At 30.1% G+C, this 19,847-nt stretch overlaps 1 protein-coding gene across 1 annotated transcript in view; it reads right to left on the reverse strand.

Annotated features, from left to right (window-relative positions):
* Positions 1 to 1,284: 1,284 nt before the first annotated feature.
* The window catches only part of LOC118188890 (testis-expressed protein 264-like), a 30,842-nt gene continuing 12,279 nt past the window's right edge, over positions 1,285 to 19,847 (reverse strand). The window contains exons 2-3 of the mRNA XM_035359411.2: positions 14,513 to 14,734; positions 1,285 to 6,740 (exon numbers count right to left, since the gene is read on the reverse strand). Coding sequence (XP_035215302.1) covers positions 6,384 to 6,740; positions 14,513 to 14,734 — 579 coding nt within the window. The 3' untranslated portion in view covers positions 1,285 to 6,383. The remainder of the gene's footprint in view (positions 6,741 to 14,512; positions 14,735 to 19,847) is intronic.

A 19,847-nucleotide genomic window follows, 5' to 3' on the forward strand; every position in this document is an offset into this window, starting at 1 on the left:
TTTTTTGTTTTAAATCTGATTTTAAAACTGTGGGATCCACATGCAATGAAATAAACTGTTGCAAGATTTTTTTTTTTTTTTTTTTTTTCAGGAATATCATGTTTTAGCACAAAATTGTTGAAAGGAACAAATGCTTTGAACGTCTTCTTAAAGTATTCACCACAATTGGGGGGGGGGGAGGACTTTAAGTAGGTTTATTAATTGTTTTTAAAATAAATACTAAATTAAAAGTAGAAGTATGCATGCAGTAGATAACATTTTGCAATTATCAGTCATTATCGCTTCTCTTCTGTAAAAAATAGCCAACTGTACTGGTCACAGTAATACACAAGTACCACATTTCCTTCTTCCTTCAATACCTGAAGATCAACATTTTCTCTACACCTGCAACTGAAACAAGTGATGATGGTCTGAAATTCAGATAAATCTCAAACCAGAAAATTTGGCAATTCATCGAGAAAAATGATGCAAAACTGGCATCATAGACATGAGGTCCTAGTCTTTCAGAAAACTCAGTTTGGAAAAACGCAAAAAGTTTCATGATAATTACAAAATAAAAAAAAAAAAAATAACATTTATCATATGCCTGATACTGAAAGGTCAACTGATAATCAGCTCAGTGAAATCTTAAAAAAATTACATAATTATTTATATAAAGACAGCTTATTTGCTATGAGTATCATATCAGTAATAAATTAAATTTTCCATTTACTTTCATAACTTTCAATACATTGTTAGATGATATTAAAAAATTAGGATAAATTAGAAAAAGAAAATTAAAAGAAAAAAGATCTTGATTCTTTAATTAATTAAAAAAGTTTAAAGAATATTAAAAAAAGTTTTATTAGAAGAAAAAAGAATAATTTTCTAAAGTATTCATTAGCAAAAGAACAATATACTTTTCTACAAGCAATAGTAAACAGAATTTAGGTGCCCTTAATTTAAAATACACATTAATTTCTTCATAAATAAATCGTAAAAAATTATTCATGTTTGTAATGTTATGTTTAATGTTTGTAAATATTTCAATATTTGTTTCATACAATCTCTTCAGACACTCATGGTAAAACTGAGCACTTAATATGATCATAATGTACATAAAGTAAAAATATTAACTTGCTCTTCTTATTTCAACGAGAACTCTCATACATTCTGCCGATACCTCAAATATTCCACTCGCATGTGTATATGTACCATTATAAACAAGAACAACTTTGCATCTGACAAAACAAATTCAACTGTATATAAGAACACCAAGACAGTAAAAGAAAGAGAAAAGAATAATAACAGTTTACATAGTTTTAACTTTATTTAAATATGAACACACAAAGTAACATGAGAAGATATCTATAACAATTTATCCATTTTCTTGTTTATTTAACTACTACAAGATATGTAATTCAATTATTTCTTAAATAAATTTATAACAGAAACAAAACAGGACTAGTCTACTCTATATTACAAAAATATCCACAAGTAATATTTTTCATAGTGCTAATTAAATGTAAAAAAAAAAAAAAAAAGAGAGAGAGAGAGAGAGAGAAAACATTTTTAGAAATAAAAAATGTGTAGAACAATTAATGTAACAGCATTAGGGCATTTAATTTCATATGCATGTGTACAACAGTTAATATGCAGAAAAACATTAAGTGCTCAACATATACATAACAGAATTAGGGCACTTAATTTCATATGCACTGTAATTAATGAAAATTCATCTAAATTAAATTTATGTAGAAATATTACATCAATACTGTGATCACATTTTTAAAATATGCAGTACGTTTCGGCAATTGAAAGGAAATTCATTAACCATGACAAAGCAAATAGTTAAAATGAAATTTAAATACATTAAAACTAATAGCAGACCTTTACTTATGTATGGACAAAGGTAAATTTTTATATTATAATTTTTAAGTACAATTATATAAACAGGAATAAAAAGAATATTCAACTGCAGAGGAACAGTATAAAAAGTAAGCTCTCGATTTTTGGAATTAGATTTCTGATAAGTAATAACAAATTCTTCCTTAACAATAGAGCACATTTAAAAAAAAAAAAAAAAAAAAAAATCCCAGATCATGAATTTTCCCCCACGAAATGTCAACAATTAATTTAGATAATTTATTAAATCACAATTAAAAACAATTTTTACCATCCATAGCATTTTTTCATTAATTATTATGCAATGTAAGCAATAGTTAATGAGTAATACACTTCTATTAAGATTTAAGCAAGCAAATGGCATAAATACAATCCTCAATATAAGAACATAAGAAAGTCTCAGCTAATCTGTAAACTTTCTTTCACCTAATCTTATTTGACATGCAATCCCCTTTTCCACCATTTACTAGAAGATAATTTAACAAAATGAATTTGTTCAGTTGTCAACATGTGTCTACACACAACTTTTTTTGTAATTGAAATTTTTATATGTACAATAATAATGCACTACCATGTGATTAAAACAGATATTATTACAAATACTGGCCAAGAGAGTAAATAATAAATAAATGTATGACAAAACAAGAAAAATGCACAGTTTAAGTACATACATATTTGGGAAATATTTAAATGTGAATAAGTGATTAATTAAATAAAATGTTTCTATTTGAAACAGGCTACATTAATTAACCAGCAGTTAAAATATACCTTGACATTAATACAAGTAATGTTTTGAAATATGAACCAAATTTATATGTATTGCATTAATTTCACTAATACATATGAAAATGGATAAAACAAGATAGCATATAAGCTAAACTTGTTTCAGCTCTTCAAAATCTTAAAATTCCTATGCTAAACTCAGTCTTAAAGAATTTCCTTTTATACATTAACCCAAAATTTAACAAACCAGGAAGGAGCATTACAGAAATTTTCAGATATTTCAAAATTTTCTTTCTATTAATACGCAAAAACTTTTAACAGCAACCCGCCCCCTTCCAAAAAAGTCATTTAACAGTTTATATTAAAAATAAAATACAATTCTATACAGAAAGAATATAATATAATAATCAGCATAATATAATATTATGCTGATTATTATATTATATTCTTTAATATCTCATCAGACTTGCATTTCACGCAGCCTGGATTTAAATGATACTCTTATTTAGGAATTTTCAAGTACACATTTTCATTTACTGAAACAAGCTTGATTTATAATTACACAAAATTTAATGCAGTTTATACTGCATTAAATTTGTGAACTTTCGTCATGTATTACATTGATATTTCAGCAAACCTCATATAACACCTAAAGTTTCAAAACAAGCTGCCAAGGGAAACTCATAAAAGTAAATGCATCCAAATGAATCTTCCAAATATTAATGTTTATGGCACAAGCCATCTAACAATAATTACAGAAAACACCGAGACTACAGATAAATCAAAGAAATAAAATATTATTCTAATTTTAGCATGAGTCTTGCATTAGTTTAAATACTGACTGGCATGCCCTCTTAATGAATACATCAGCAAAAAGTTAAGAAGGTAATATCACAAAACTCCTAATGCATTATTATTAAATATACACAAATAACTACACAACAGTGTTTAGAACAAGAATTAAAAAATATACTATTCCAACACTAAAATAATTACAAAATAGAAAACTTTAAACATGAATAAAAAAATTCTTGCATAAAAGTTTTATCTATTCTAAGTGGAATGAAATTTATGAAAATATAGTTCAAACAGCAGAAATTTAAATTTACGTGAAGGAATAATATATCACGTTTATAAGCTATGGCACTACTAAAGCACCACTGTTAGCTTTATATAAAAGTACTGAAAGAAAAATGATTCAATAACTTGAAATCTTTAAATGCAGATATTAATGAACGAAGGAAAAAAAAAGCAGTTAAAAAACTAGTACCTTTTAACATAAGTGGCTGCTCTTCTAAATAAATCAAAATAAATAAAACAATGACAACAAAATTAAATAATCTTCTGTTATTGGGACCGAATTCAGAAATGTGTATAGGCATGCATTTATATACGGATGTATGTGTTCATGTATGCATGTACATATTAGGTATGTATGTGTATACACACATATATACATGCATACACATATATAGATATGCATAGATACATATATTTTTTATTCCGGTCCTGATAACAGAAGAGCACCCCAAATTATATAGTATAATACTTAATAATCCTGAACATGCATTACATTCATTCAACATGCATTACATTCTGAATGACTCAATATTATGTTCAAATTTCTATTTATTTATTAGTCTGGTATAGAATACATAATGGCTGATACATGTTCCTTCCAAATTCGCTTTTAAAAATTGTATGGTTTAAAGCAGTAAAATGTTATATAAAAAAAAAAAAAAAAAACATTTCATACAACAAAAATTAAAACAAATGATTGTTCTTTATAGCAAAAGCATCCATTGCAAATGAATGCTTATTCACAGGCAATAAACAAATAACAAAAATTAAACTTTAAAAAATATAAAAATTAATATTTTTTACATTTTTCTCCAAGATGTAAACACTACTTGCATGCAGTTCATTTTACATAATACAACAATGATAGTGTATAATACATAACTACATAAAAAATTGTTTAGCATCCAAACAAAAGTTACATGATGAAAGCTACATATTATTGGTGAGTATGGTGAACCATAAAACAACACTCTATTTAGAAAATTAAATATAAAAAAAATGAATGTAAACAAAAGAAAATTCATATATTAAAATATGGCAGAAGACCTACATATGCAATAGTTTGGAAATTATACTAAAACATTTTACACATCCATATTTTAAAGCTCAATAAATTTTAACCTTTGATATGGAGTAACAATGAGCAAATGAATGAATTAAAAAAAAAAAAAAAAAAAAAAAACTCTATAGGACAAGAAATGAAATGTCTCTTGATCTGCTGAAAAATGTTTTACTACAATTCTGAACATAATTTATACATAAATTATTTATAGCATTCACATGTTAAACATTTTTTATTGGTTATTCCTTATTTATTTTTATTCAGAGTGAACAGTTAACTTGTCTTTAATGCAAAAAATATAATATAATAAAATATAGCATGATATTCCCAGTAAATAAATACCAAAAATACTGCAAACATCCATTCTTTAATTAATTTTAAATGTAAATTAACTTGTGAACATTATAAATTACATATGAAAATTATTTCCAATAACAGCTTAATTGTTCTTTACTTTTAGACACTCTCATTACAAAAAGTTTGATAAAAATTAATACAAAGCAAGTTATAATATTTTTAGATACATTTGGCACTACAATAAATTACTCTGTCTCCTAAATGCTCAGATGCAAATTTGAATGTATTATCAATTAATTACACATATTATTAAAATAATAAAAGAAATTATCACATCTACAATTAAAGATCATTCAAGGGAAAGGGGATTTTTATAATTCCACTCTCTCGAAAAAGGTAACGTTACCTCATGAGAAATCCAAGCTTTTATTTATGTATATATATATATATATGCAGTAATGATTTCAAAGGCTTCTTCACAAATATTCCAAAAGAAAAAAATTAAATAAATTCGCTAATGATTTTCTTTACTTGATCACATTAAAATACATTTAAAACATGATACCTCATCAGTATTAACTGATCATTTGGAAAAAGGTAAATGTTACACCGAATTAAAAAGGGAGAGGGACTTCGACATATATATTAAGATTACAAAGAAACTTAAGGAAAAGAAAATTCTTTTAGTCAATTTTATAGAACATTTATCAGCAGGTCAAGGTTCCAAGCTCATATCCCAACTGAAGCAAAGAAACTTAATTATTTCCATTTATATACACTATAATTATTTAATGAATATCATACATTTTGCATTAAAAATATGTCTCCACTCTATACGCACTACTACATGTTACTCCTTAATTAAATCAGAAAATCAGTAAATTAAATATTAAAATTCAAAGAGGGGACAATTTTTGATACTGCATTTCATTTCCTAATAACTGACAAAAAAGAAAAACTTCAAAAATTACTACACATAATATTTAAGGTATTTTTTTCAAGCCCATCCACACAAATGGTCCATTCAAAAGTATCTGCAAGGGAATCACCATACACAGTGTTAATCGTAAACTAAAAATAAAGAAAAGCACTGCTGAAACATCACAACTGTATATCTTAATGTTTTTGAAACACAGGTTTAGTTCATAGCAAATCATACATTGCAATATAGTATACTAGTAGTACTGAGTGAAAACTATGTCCACACATATGGAAAATGTGTTGTGCAAATACATTGAAGTAGAGGAAGTACTTCAGCAATATCAATCATAGGCCTAGTAAATGGACCTTGAAAGCAATTCATGCACACAATAATAAATCACAATCAGAATTTAATTCATGAATCCAGCTGTAGTTCTTCAAATGATTCCGTACTGGCTTCTGAACCATTTCCAGCAATCTTATTTTTCTCTTCTAAACTGTCAAGAACTTCTTCATTAGATGGTAATTCTTCCACTTTGGAACCACCTTCTATGAGAGAATCAACTGAGCTTATAGTATCCGGTAACTCTTCTAAATCCTTCACATAGGCCTCATCAGCTTCATCCACTGTTTTCTCAGATGTTACTTCTTCTTCACTTTCTGCAAGTGCTTCATATACAAAGAATTCACTCTGCTTGGATAGTGGAGCTACATAAGTGATCAGCAGGCCATCACAGATTTCAATTAAGGGATATGCCTGAAGTTTCTTTTCCTATAATACAAAATTATTTTAAACAAGCAGATAAAAAACTCAATTACTTATATTAACCTGTTCATGACCGTGATCACGCGAATCTCCTTTCATGGCCCATGGAATCATATATGTGACCAGCCTTTCTGAGTTGAGGCTCATGATCACACTGGTATTATTTCAAGTCAGAACATTTTATGTATATCAGTTTTTAAATAACAACAGATGGTAGATGCAGTATGTTATATTTTTGAATAATGTTTACCAGAGCACTAACATTCAATATGTACTTTCTATTGAGATATTTGGATCAGAATAACTTAAATATGCATGTATTTGATTCTTTTGCAAGGATAGATACTAATAGGACTTTATAAATGCAAATAGTCCGTTCACTTTGTAATATTTATGAAATTGTTTGGACAAAGCATAAAGTGTCCATTGTTTTCCTTATGTATGTTTTAATATATATATATAAAACTATTTTTTGTTAAAATGAAAGCATTTTCTTCGCAACTGTTTTTTAAATATCACAAAATTTGCATTACAGTATACTTATTTACTATCAATGACAATAAACTATAAATTTCAGTATACTTAATTGCAATATTTATTTTACATAAAATTAGGCTCAACAGAGAAATCTGCCAGGTCCCATTCGTACATATACTATACTTTTGGAGCGCTCGAGCCCGGAGAAGTACTTCTTTCTCCTTTCATCGGTACTGAACAGGTTAATAATAGTTATATATATATATATATATTAAAGTAATAATAAAAAAAATTGTATTATACTTAAGATTTACAGCTGATTTATCTTAATATCTGATCAGAAGATGAAACCATATGACAATACTACAATCTGTTACTGATGAAGTCAACAGTTCTTCATGTAATTTTGAGTAATCAATGTTATCTACAATAAGGGACAGTATTTCATATATATAGATTTAGAATCATATCATGAATCTTACTTCACATAAATGTTCATTACAGTAATTATTTTTTATTTATTTAAGAACAGCATGGAAGAAAATATAATTTCTTAACTATCTCACTTAAATTAGTAACTACATACTTGCTAACCTATGACGCTAAAAAATCAAGAGAATTTTTTAAGAAATCAGGAGATTTTTCACAATGTTAAAAAGACCTTTTAAATGATAAAAATATAGTTTTTAATAATGTATTAACTTTAAATAGTTACTAATTCTTAAATGCAAGCAACACAAAAATACCTTACACATAAAAAACATTGTTACTTGCATCGTTTAAGAGAAAAAAAAAGACACTTTAATCAGTTTTCGTACAAATGTTATGAACAGTAGCAGACTTTGCTTTCGTTAAGAAACTTCATAATTTTGTTCATAGCAATTGTTCCATAGGCCTGCTTTCGCTAATAAAAGTTTTCTAATGTGTCATCACTAATATCAGATCTAAATTTAGTCCTCGTTTTTGCAACAACACTGAAAATCCTCTCACACTCAGCATTACTATGGAGAACTGTCAAAATGGCTAACATAATTCTAGACAGTTCACTATATTTTAATATTCCATCAGCACCTTTCAGTTTTCCAATTAAACTCCACTGGGTGTCAATCCTAGCTGATTTTATAACTTCATCCAAGTTTTCTAATTGTAAACTGTAAAATTGCGACTGCATTATTATAAGTGGCAACATCAATATCATCATCTTTCATGACTAAACGAAGTAACACAGGAAATCTGTTCAAAAAGTACCTTATATCAGAAAAATATGCATTTGCTAGAGAAGAAACATCAGCAACTTTAGCATGCAAAATCACTTCATCTGACTGGAAATTTATGTAGTATGTAATCACATACTCGACAGTAACTTCTAACATGAAGATAAAACTTATTTTTGCCTTCTTCTGAAAGTTCTTCCACTACTTTCGTAGTTGTTTCGTGCTAATACCAAATCTTCATCTTTCTTCTGATTTTCTATTTCACCATAAATCACATCATATATAAAATTACAAGACAAAACACAGACTGGTTTTACAAACTTTGATAAAATGTCTTTAAACAGATCATAAATCATTGATTGCAAAACATGAATTAATGGAATTCTGCTTTGTAGAACTGTAAGCAACAGTAAGCAAATAATTACAATTGTGCAGCTCCAATTTTCGCTCCTTAGCTACACAAATTTAGGAAACAAAAGTAAATAAACTTAACATTCTCCCTTCCCAAATTATGCCTTGCATATGTTACAAAATATGACTGAACAAATTTAAAAATCAAAGTAAAGCCCCAAACACACCTTACTGATCCTGTATACCAGGGTTTTTAAAACTTTTTTCAGTCTTGACCCCTTTTTGTCACCGAGATTCTTTCGTGACCCCCAGGACCCCATAATATTTATGAAACGACCCCCATAAGCATTGCGCAAATCCGACCCATGCATGTGTGAAACTGTCAATTTTTTTCACTTGCACTGTAATATACTAGTGCAGTTTTAGGTCATTAACTTTAATTTCTAGTTTTAAGACATAGAACAATGAAAATTTTAAATAAGTAACAGATGAAATTACAGCAACATGTGCAAAGCAAGTAAAATGAACGTTTCTATTATAAAAAGAACACATCGAAATGTTTTCCTTTTTTCTTTGTCTGTATTGTCTTATCCTTACCTATTTTCAGATACATTGTGTAAAAATATTTGGTAATCGTGAAATTATTATAAGTTAAAGAAATATCAAAACTGCTAAACTTTTTGGGAACCCCCTGCTGCACGTCCCATGACCCACAGTTTAAGAAATGCTGATGTATACAATACTCAATATTAGAATACTATACAATTTGTATTAACAATTTAGTGCTTATTTTATGGGTAACAGAGGACACCACTATTATAGAATTACATGAAAAATATTTTTTCTTCTGTTCAACAATTCTATGGTATTTATTGTTATTATTTAATGCAATACTAATGCCAATAAGTTGAGAATTACTTTCCAAATTTGCAGTTACTTATATGAATTTTTCATGAATTCTCAAATATTAAATTTTCAATTGCCAAACGATTGTACATCAGATATCATTCAATGATATATATTCATTGGTAATTTTATTAAAAATTTGGGTACTTTTACATTTCGCTGGCGCAAATCTCGCCAAGCAGACTTTAATGGCGACAACATAGAGTATACACATAAAAAATATTTAAAAAAATGTTAGTTCTAAGAATTCTTTTAAAAAAAAAGAAGGCATAGACATTTTAATATTGCTTAAAATTTTATAAAAAGCCAATAAATAAAGACAATAAATTTGTAAAAAGACATTAATTTAAGAATTTACTATGCTTTCATGGTTCAACATCCTGATTCGCCGGTTTATATCACATGACCCCAAGCGATCTCATCTCACGTAAACTACTCTACAAAAATCTAATGCTCTCAGTAATTATCTACATTAATTTCAAGTTAAATCTTAATTTCGAACACAAGTTTAAATGCAAGAAATATTTCAATTCGTACGAATCGCTTACTCAGAAATTATGTAAAACTGCAGTGCTTTACTTCGCTAATGCATTCTCGTTAGAATTGATGAATTTAACCCTTGACTTTACCTTTTCTATATTTTCGGCTTCAGGTTAAGCGCTGTGATTGCATCCTGATTGACTTAATCACCGAAAATGGCCTTAGGCATAAAACTGAACTATCTGATAAAAATTCTATGTAATTATATGCCAGTATTGAAAGAAACAATCAATCTGATAAGAAAAAGCTGCGACTTGTTTTGAAAATGAGGCTTAAAAGGTTACCAGCGAGAATATTCCGTTTGGCATCGGTTGTACCATTATTGACGACTTAATCGCTTGCGCCGGCAAAACGGAAAAGTACCAAAATTTGTCTATGTACATAATAAAATTTTGCAGTCTCTTTGGATAAAACATTTCCATAAGCCTGAATGTAAGTTAATACCTTTCTCTTAAAATACCCTTCCAAAAACCCATGCCTATCTTACATGTGTGATCTAAAATTTTAGAAATACATATATGTGATATATTTTGCTGTAGATAACTTAATATTAGTAGACCTTGATTAAGGAATGCACCAAATTACCTTTTTAATCATGGCAAAAATAAATAAATTACTGTGTAGATTACCGGAAATTAAGTGTAGTGGATGACTGGATGGAATTTTGGAAGAAGCCTGAACCAGCTTGGTAGTTAAACATAATTAATTTTTTTATGATGAATTTCTTAGCACATATCTTCTTAATAGGTAAAACACCAGTTTTGTTAAGCCCCTCTCACAATTTTAGATATGCAATTACCGTCTTTTTCCGAAAATAAGACACTGTCTTACTTTCTTTTTTGGTCCAAAATACGCGCTAGGGCTTATTTTCAGGGAAGGGCAAAAATAAAAGTATATTTATATATTTTTATTTAATATTTATTTTACACAGAATACAGAAATTTAAATTTATTCAATTACAGTCATGTCATCTTCTTCTGGAACATTGTCATAAATAAAATTCTGAATTATATTCTGATTTTCTTCCAAATCCATTTCCTGTTGAATCATTGGTCCGAATCTCTCATGTCTTGTGATATAGCTATCGTTAAATGAATACTTCTTGTCTAAGTAGCCCGTTCATAGTGCATTAGAAACATCACTATCAGTTATTTTGTCCCATGAATTTTTTACCCAATTCACAACTTCTTGTAAGCCTGGTTTTACAAAATTACCTCGATGATTTCTCACCATTCTGTTTTCAATACATTCATTGATTTTCATCCGCAAATGATCCTTGAATGGCTTGTTTATTGCAATGTCAAATGTCTGAAGGTAACCAGTCATTTATGCCGGAATCATTACTTGATCAATCTTCCTCTCAGCAAGAAAGTTTTTCATGTCTTTAGCGCGGTGAGTACTGGCTAAATCCCAAACTAGTAAACCTCTATTCTGACCCCTGAACAGTGGTGGCTGCATAAAATCAACCCACTTTCTTATAACTGCTTGGGTGCACCAGGCATTTTCACTTTCAATGACATAAATTCCTGAAACACGTTGAATCTGGTCTTTTTTACCTTTAGTGATTAAAAATGATGATACTTTCTTGCCATCTAGACGAATCGCCAAAATACAGGTAACATGTGCACTATCGTAACCGGTAGAAGGAAAGTAAATTGACGAAGAAGCCTTGTGGTGAACTGTCTTTTGAGCTCCTTGGCCTAGGAATACCCCGGTCTCATCCATAGCAATCATGTTGGAGAGTTAGTATTTCGAAAAATCGATGCCATCAACAAAAAGTTTAAATGCAAGTGCATGCTTAACAACTTCATTGTCTTATTGTCTTCCAGCTTAAACAATGTTGTTGATCTCCTTAGAGACAGTTCATATCGTTTAAGGAAGTTGTCCAACCAGTGTGACGATGCTTTAAATTCTTCTGTGGATATATCAAATTCAATTGCTGTTTCAAATGTACAACCAAAGCCATTGCTCTCCTGCCTGCAATCCATTCCCAGATGCAATCTTCCAACTCAGAAAATAACGGCTGCTGACCTGATCCAACTCTGTGTTTTTTCTCATTTCCTTGGTCCACCAGTTGACACAGGTAATCGTAGTCTGCACGCCATTTAGAAACCATATGGAGATCCAGCATCTTCTCTTTACAGAATGCTACAAGATTTACACCCCTGGAGTCTTCCATGATTCCCTTTTTGTACTCGATGGAATAGCTCTTTTGTTTTGTACTCATTTTAACTGGGGTTAAAAATTATTCACTTTATTTTTAAAATAAAATTACGTATGAGGAAATAATCAGACTCACAAGACTGAAATGAATGAACGTTGCATACCTGCACTGTCGCTCAATGTAGACTGCTGCCTTATGTTGTATTTTTAACCAGTTCGCCGTTAGGAAAATCACAAACATTTCATGCCATTTTTCGCATCCAAAGGTAAACTTTTTGTGCCTAAACTGGGCTCAGAGTATTTCTTTCCCCCTTTCACTACCTGTGAAAGCCTATTTAGAAGTTCTGTTCAAATCAGATTGAACAGCATACCTGTCACACTGAAAAACGGTGAATAACGACCCCCTAAGGGGCGAAGAATGGTGAATAACGACCCCCTAAGGGGCAACATAAAACACAAAGACTGGTGTAGTCCTTAGAGCAGATATTTTTCGCTTTGCACCCAACCTCACTTCCACTTCCTGCACCCAACCCCAAATCTATTGCAATCTATTACAAGGTAAATGTAATTTTTAATTGTCAAGATAAAGCTTTATATAAAGTAAAAATAAGGGCATTAGCTAGTATTTGAAATGTCCTTGAATTTTGTTTTATTATTTTCTTGATGGCCTGTAACAAAAGAGAAGATTGAATCGTTAAGAATTGAAAAGATAGCATTCAAATCCATTTGTTCGTTAACAGAAAGGGAGAAAGCTGTTGTGGATCTTATAAGATATGTTAGGGGGTAGCTATTCGAAGAAAGTGTCCCCATCCTTTACTTTCCTGAAACAGCCCCGCTGTGATCCTAATGCAACACCGCTGAGAAGATAAGTAACCCATCAATCACCCCTTTTGATTTTCGACTCATTCTGTGGGGGTTGGGAAAAGGTCGCTGCGTCGTATGTGTCTCAGCGATTACGGTTCAGCCCAAATTTCACCCCGACGAGAGTCTGCCGACGCTAATGGATGACGATGCCTTACCTGTGAACGTATCTCTCTCGGGGCAAACAGTGAACTGGTTAAGATAAATTCCAAGAACTAATTTGAAACGAACTGTAGAGGTAAACAATCAATTTCTCGGAATATTTTGTTTCAAACATTTCTCTGAAATATGAGTATTAGGAAAGCTAAACATATTATTACTTAATAAATCAACAGCATTTTTTAACGAATTCTTTTTGTCACATTATTTTAACTAGGGATTATTTTCGGGGGATGTCTTATTTTACAAAAAGTTCCGAAAATCACAATAGGGCTTATTTTCAGAAAAAGACGGTATATCTTAACCAATCGAGAATAGCTAGCACAGGCTGAGAGAAACATTGCCAGCTCGAAGGCTTAAAGAAATGCGTAATAACTGCAATAATATTTATAAGCTCAGAGAGTCTATGTTTTAATGCTGAGCATCAGTTGGACAAACAATTTCACACTGTGGTTACTGCAAGGAATCGAATATACTTAGAAAAAGTTAAATGAAAATAAGAAACAAAAGTTTATTTGCATTTTAAAATTAAAATGGCCAACATTCAAATAATTAAAGAGCATGAATTTGTGAAATTAGATATCAACATCAATTTCAATAATTAACCGTATCCATCTGAAATCAATATTATATATCAAGAGTGCACTTGCTCCTCTAGAATGCAATTTGTTTTTCATTATTTAACAGTAATCTTTTACACAAGAGTAATTTCTTTTCTTTCATTTTGGCAGTGGGGGGTCCATCCTCTATTTTTTTAGATAATTATTTTTTATACTCAAGTATATTAAAAACACAATGTAATAAATTTGATCAACAAATTATATTTATACTCAAGTTTTGATACTAGTTAATTCTCATCAATGTTTGCTATGATTCTCAAAGTATATACAATAAGCAATATTAAAAGCACATTTAATAAAAATATAAAATGCTGATATCTTGATAGAAAATGCTGTTAATAACAATTTATATGTGTAAATAATTCTAATTATTTTTCCTCAAATTCTGAAACACTATCTATTATAAGAACAATATTAATTTCACTGCAAGAATTACATAATACATAATTTAAACGAATTCCTTTATATAAATAACATTGATATATACCTGGATATATTCTCTAAAGGCTGGAATAACTCTGTGTACAGCAATCAAGACAGAGAGGAAATTTGTATGAGGAAAATCAGCATACACTACATATTCAACACTTGGAAACTTTGTAATTTGGAAACCTTTAGCCAAAATCATTTGCTTTGCCTCTTCAGTGACTTTGTTATCTTCATCATTTAATATCAATCCAACAATAGACCTAATACTGGTATCACCAACCTATAATAAAATGCAATCAGCATCATAAAAAGATTATTTTTTTTAAATTATTAAAATTCTTAACTTTTCAAAACAATGCATACTACACCTTTTTTCATGTTACTAAAAATTGATTAAATTCTTTAAAACATATTTAAAAAAATTTTCAATGTGGAAAATATGCAAACACAAGTCTCTGTACTGCAAATACTTAGAATGAAGAGAAATTAGCACAATAAGTATTTCATACGATATACTCATTATTTATTAATATAAAGCATATTTACAAACAGTCTGCATTTAAAAATTTCTTGGGATACATAATTGATACTGGCACAGTTAGATAATTTTTCTATAAATTCCAGAATAATACTGTTGCGTGCGTACGGGTTCGTTTGAATTAAATGCACAAGTCCGATGAAAAACGAACAAATTTATTATTATCACAAGAAAAATGCTTCAATTTCCTAAAATATTCATGCAGTATTACAATATCTCACAGCAGTTATCTTTTAACTACTCAAATGTTCAAGAGAACTTAATTCAAAACAGCTATAGAAAACTAATCCACGAATTCGCTACAGTCAACAAGAGCAGTTTTCTAAACAACAACAAACTAACTAATCACTAACTCCGAATTGAGAGGTTTTTCTCCTTTTATAAGATTTTAAATCTTGCGAGAGAAATTTCTGGAACTTTCTTGAAATCAAAAAGAGATATTGATTTATTAAATGTTAAATGCACACGCTCTTGTATTTTTAACTTTCTGGCTTAGCTTTTCTTGAATATTCGTCACGCGCTGCACTGCATGGAAAATAAAACAATTTAATTTATAATTCTACCAACATTAGCTATTTAAATACCAAATCCGTAACAATACGCATAGCATCAGCATCCGATCTCCCATGTGACCTGGATTAGATTTTTTATATTGTAGTGAAACGTTGAAATCCCAACTACTTCCTGCTATATAGATGTGAGCAATATTTTATGTTAAATCTTTCATAGTAAATCATGTCTATGTTTAATAATTCAGACATCTGTCTGAAACACATCATCTATAAGAAATTATGACTGGAGATGGGTGTGAATCTTTCTTCACACGAATGATCATCCCATTTATTCAATCATTTAGTTAAATTTAGCTCTTAAATAACCATTTTTATTCAGCATTTAAGTATTATGACGAAAACCTCATTAGAAGTCACCAAATTTTGGGAACCATCCACATAAAAGTTCTTTAGGTAAACCATATCTACTGCAAGTTGCAATCCAAAAATTCACCAAATCAGCTATCTCTTCTGTAAAAAATTGGCAAACTGAGCCAAGATGGTTGCATTAATACATCAGTACCTTCTACTCTCCTACCCACAATTTTCATGATGAAGCTGACTCTGGCTACAGATTTCATTCAGACTGCATCATTAACTTTGCATTGTTGCAGCTTATACGTTATCTTTTAAAGGATCTACACCCACTGGCGTTGCAATGTGCTAAAGATAAATCTGAAATCATGTTAAATTGAATAGTCTTTCGAACACGCGCAATTTTAACATGTATCGGTCAAAATAAAACCCTAAATTTTCTAAAACCTGAATTCTGAAAGCTTCTCTAATCTTTGAAATTCTTCAAATAAGCATTAAAAAAATAGTAAAAAAGTACTTCACATTAGAAATTTTTAAATAAAATAAATTTGCGTTTTAAGAAATGTATGTAATTAAGCCTCGAAAATTCATTTTACAGGGTTCGTACACATTTCTGCACACGGAAATTAAGTACTTTTACGGACCATTAATGAAAAAAATTAAGGACTTTATAAGCAAATGAGAGCTGAATAAATTCAAATAAAAATACAGTAAAAAGTCATTAATTCGGACACCTATAATCCGGACCTCAAAGCTACGAACTTTCTGCGCATTACGACGCATGCGCATAGGCGTTTACGTGTGCGCGTAAGACCTTTACGGCTGCGAATATGCGTGTACACATGCACATAATATGTTTACACATGCGCGTTTAATGCATAATGGACGGTATAAGCTAAGCTAAAATTATCTAATTCAGTTAATGTTGCAGATTGCGTTGTTCCTTAATCTTCGAATTGGATCCGGCTTATTATTTTTTGCAGACAGTTAGAGCAATTTTATAAAAGTAAGCTTGAACTTTCGATTATGTCAAATAGAATTTTGGATATATATTTACTAATATGTAAAGGATCTACTAAGCGAAAGTATGTTTCGAAATCTGTTTATCAATTTCACGCTGCTCTGCGGCGGTGGGGGAGGGGGGGGGGGTGAAACGCCATGGCACTCAATGAATTGGAAGTTGATCTGTCAGCACTATCCTTATCTTCAGAGCAGATGTTTTTATTTTACTTGGCTTAAAATTCCTTACTAAATGTAGTATTTCATCTCGATGTACTCTGTCTTTGATATGATTTAAATCAAGTTCCTCGTTATTATAATTCACTTCCGATAGTGAAGAAAGTGACACAGAGGTTATTGAAAACGAAAAAATTTCGATTGACAAATTAGTCGGTATTCTTGACACAGCAATTATAGGACTTGAAGAGCAGAACTTTGTAACTAAACAAGAAATTATGTCTGTTTAATAGAATTAAAGAGAAAGTATTATCACATGAAACGAAGCAACTTAAACAACTTACATTGAAAGAAATGTTTAATAAAGTAAACAAATAAATACTTAGCTTTTTCTTTTTGTAAATTTTGATACCCTTTAGATTATAACTGTTCTTTATTTCATAAATTACGGTTCCATATTTTTAATTTTGTAATTTCTGCATTCCATCTTACCAGATTAAAACTGATGATCTATAATACGGAAAAATCAATAATCCGGAATCGAAGTCCCGACGAGTCCGGATTAACGACTTTTGACTGTATTATCTATGAATGAACTAAATTAAAATTGATTCGTATGTAGGATGCATTATTATTAAATATGAATTAATTAGCATTAATTATTAATATGCTTGAGAATAAAATAAACTTTATGAAATTTATCAAGTAGAATTAAATAATTACACTTATAATAGTTGGACATATTTGAAAGAAGATAAGTGTCATTTTATTTACGTTTTACTAACAGTTCACTATATGTTGACTTTTTCATCTCATTTTGTCACATACTTGCTCAATCTAGAAGTTTAGTAAATAGTAAGTAAATTTTTATGTCAAGCAGCATAGATTAAGATGAGAAGTAAAATCATAATCAGCATGATTCATAACAAAAGACTGGATGCTGTCACCGCTGCTGCTTGCCTAGAGAGACCTGCTGATTAGAACAAACCTGAAAGGCCTGATGTAGGCACGTTTGGACAAGTTTTGAAAGTTAGTTGGGAGTCTGTCTAATACAATTAGTGTCATAGCTTCGTGTTAAGTTCCAAGGGTTGTAACCCATTTAAGATACATTAAGGTTCCAATAAGCCATTAAAGCACCAGAGGTGATAAATAATTTTTACATTTTTGTGTTTTATCTTCTGACTACAGTAAGGATTAATGAAAAACAATAATACACAGAGATAATTTTTAAGGGTAAGCAGTTAGCTATAAATAATTAAATTAGGTAGTTTGATAACCTTAGTCATTATGGATTTACATGGCCAGACATTTTGCCTAATTTATATCTATTTCCTTCTCTTTAAGCATATTTTCTAAGAATAAGAAATTTGGTTAGAGTAGATTTATGGGTGCCTCTTGGATTATATCCAAGTTGTTTCATTTATGGTAACCTGAGTAGTTGAATGTTATGGAAACCCTATTATGACGTAATTAGTTGCATGATTGCAGTCAATTTGAATCATGGTGAAAGATACAGAAAGTGTCCATTGGATTTTCGATACATTGTTATTTTGCAGTTTACACGGTAAAATGGCTGAATGTGGTATGAAGGTTTACTTAGTAGCCATTATTAAGTACCCTGTTTGTAGGAAGGAAATGCGTATGGTTGAAAGTCAGACGATATCAGCACTACGGAGGATATTTTTGACTCTTTACTTCTGCGAATTTATGTGGCGACGTCAGTATACGATTCTACTTCAGACAATTTTAAGAAGTTTCTGGATGCTGTTAAGGAATTTTGTTTGACTGAAGACCCTTAAATTCATAAATAAGGTAAGTGGATATTTCCTTTGTGTAGTGCTACGATGAATTTCCCTTTTTATGTTATTTCATTGCTTGATTTAACATGTAGTTTACTGTTTTATTATGTATATATATATATACAGTCAAAAGTCTTTAATCCGGACTCGTCGGAACTTCAGCGATTCCGGATTATAGATCATCAGTTTAAATCTGGTAAGATGGCATGCGGAAATTATACAATTAAATTTTGAAACCATAATTTATGAAATGAAGAGCAATTATGATCTAAAAGGTATCAAAATTTACAAAAAAAAAAAAAAAAAAAAAAAAAAAAAGAAAGTGCTTACTATTTGTTTATTTTATTAAAAATTTCTTTCAATGTAAGTTGTTTATTGTTGTTGTTGTTGTATTTAATTACAACAAAGCACACTAGGGCTATCTGCCTAAGGGAAGGGATGCCTTCGTGGAGGACTTTCTAAGGGAAACTGACTCGTATACACGTTACACATGGGGAAAACCACGAAAACACCCATGCAGCCAGCCCGTTCGCGGGATTCGAACCTCGGACCGAACTACCAGTGTTCAGCGACTTTACCGCTCGGCCGCTGGTGGGCGTAAGTTGTTTAAGTTGCTTCATTTCTTATGCTAATACTTTCTCTTTAATTCTATAAACAGTCATAATTTCTTCAGTTACAAAGTTCCGCTGTTCAAGTCCTGTAATTGCTTTGCCGAGAATACTAACTAACTTAACAATCAAAATTTTTTCATTTTCACTAACCTCTCTGTCACTTTTTCATGCCTTTATCCACTTTTTGCAGCAATTTCACTTTTTGTTTGATGCACATCAAAACATGCTTTCGCTTTGTAGATCCTTTGGCATCTTCAGAATCGGAAATTCTTTTTGACATAATCGAAAGTTCAAGCTTACTTTTTATAAAATTGCTCTAACAGCCTGGAAAAAATAATAAGCCAGATCCAATTAGAAGATTAAGGAACAACGCAATCTGCAACATTAACTGAAATAAATAATT

This window comes from Stegodyphus dumicola, chromosome 6, assembly GCF_044657685.1.
Source record: "Stegodyphus dumicola isolate Sdum_Otavi_A_Nest chromosome 6, ASM4465768v1".
Lineage (NCBI taxonomy): Eukaryota > Metazoa > Arthropoda > Arachnida > Araneae > Eresidae > Stegodyphus > Stegodyphus dumicola.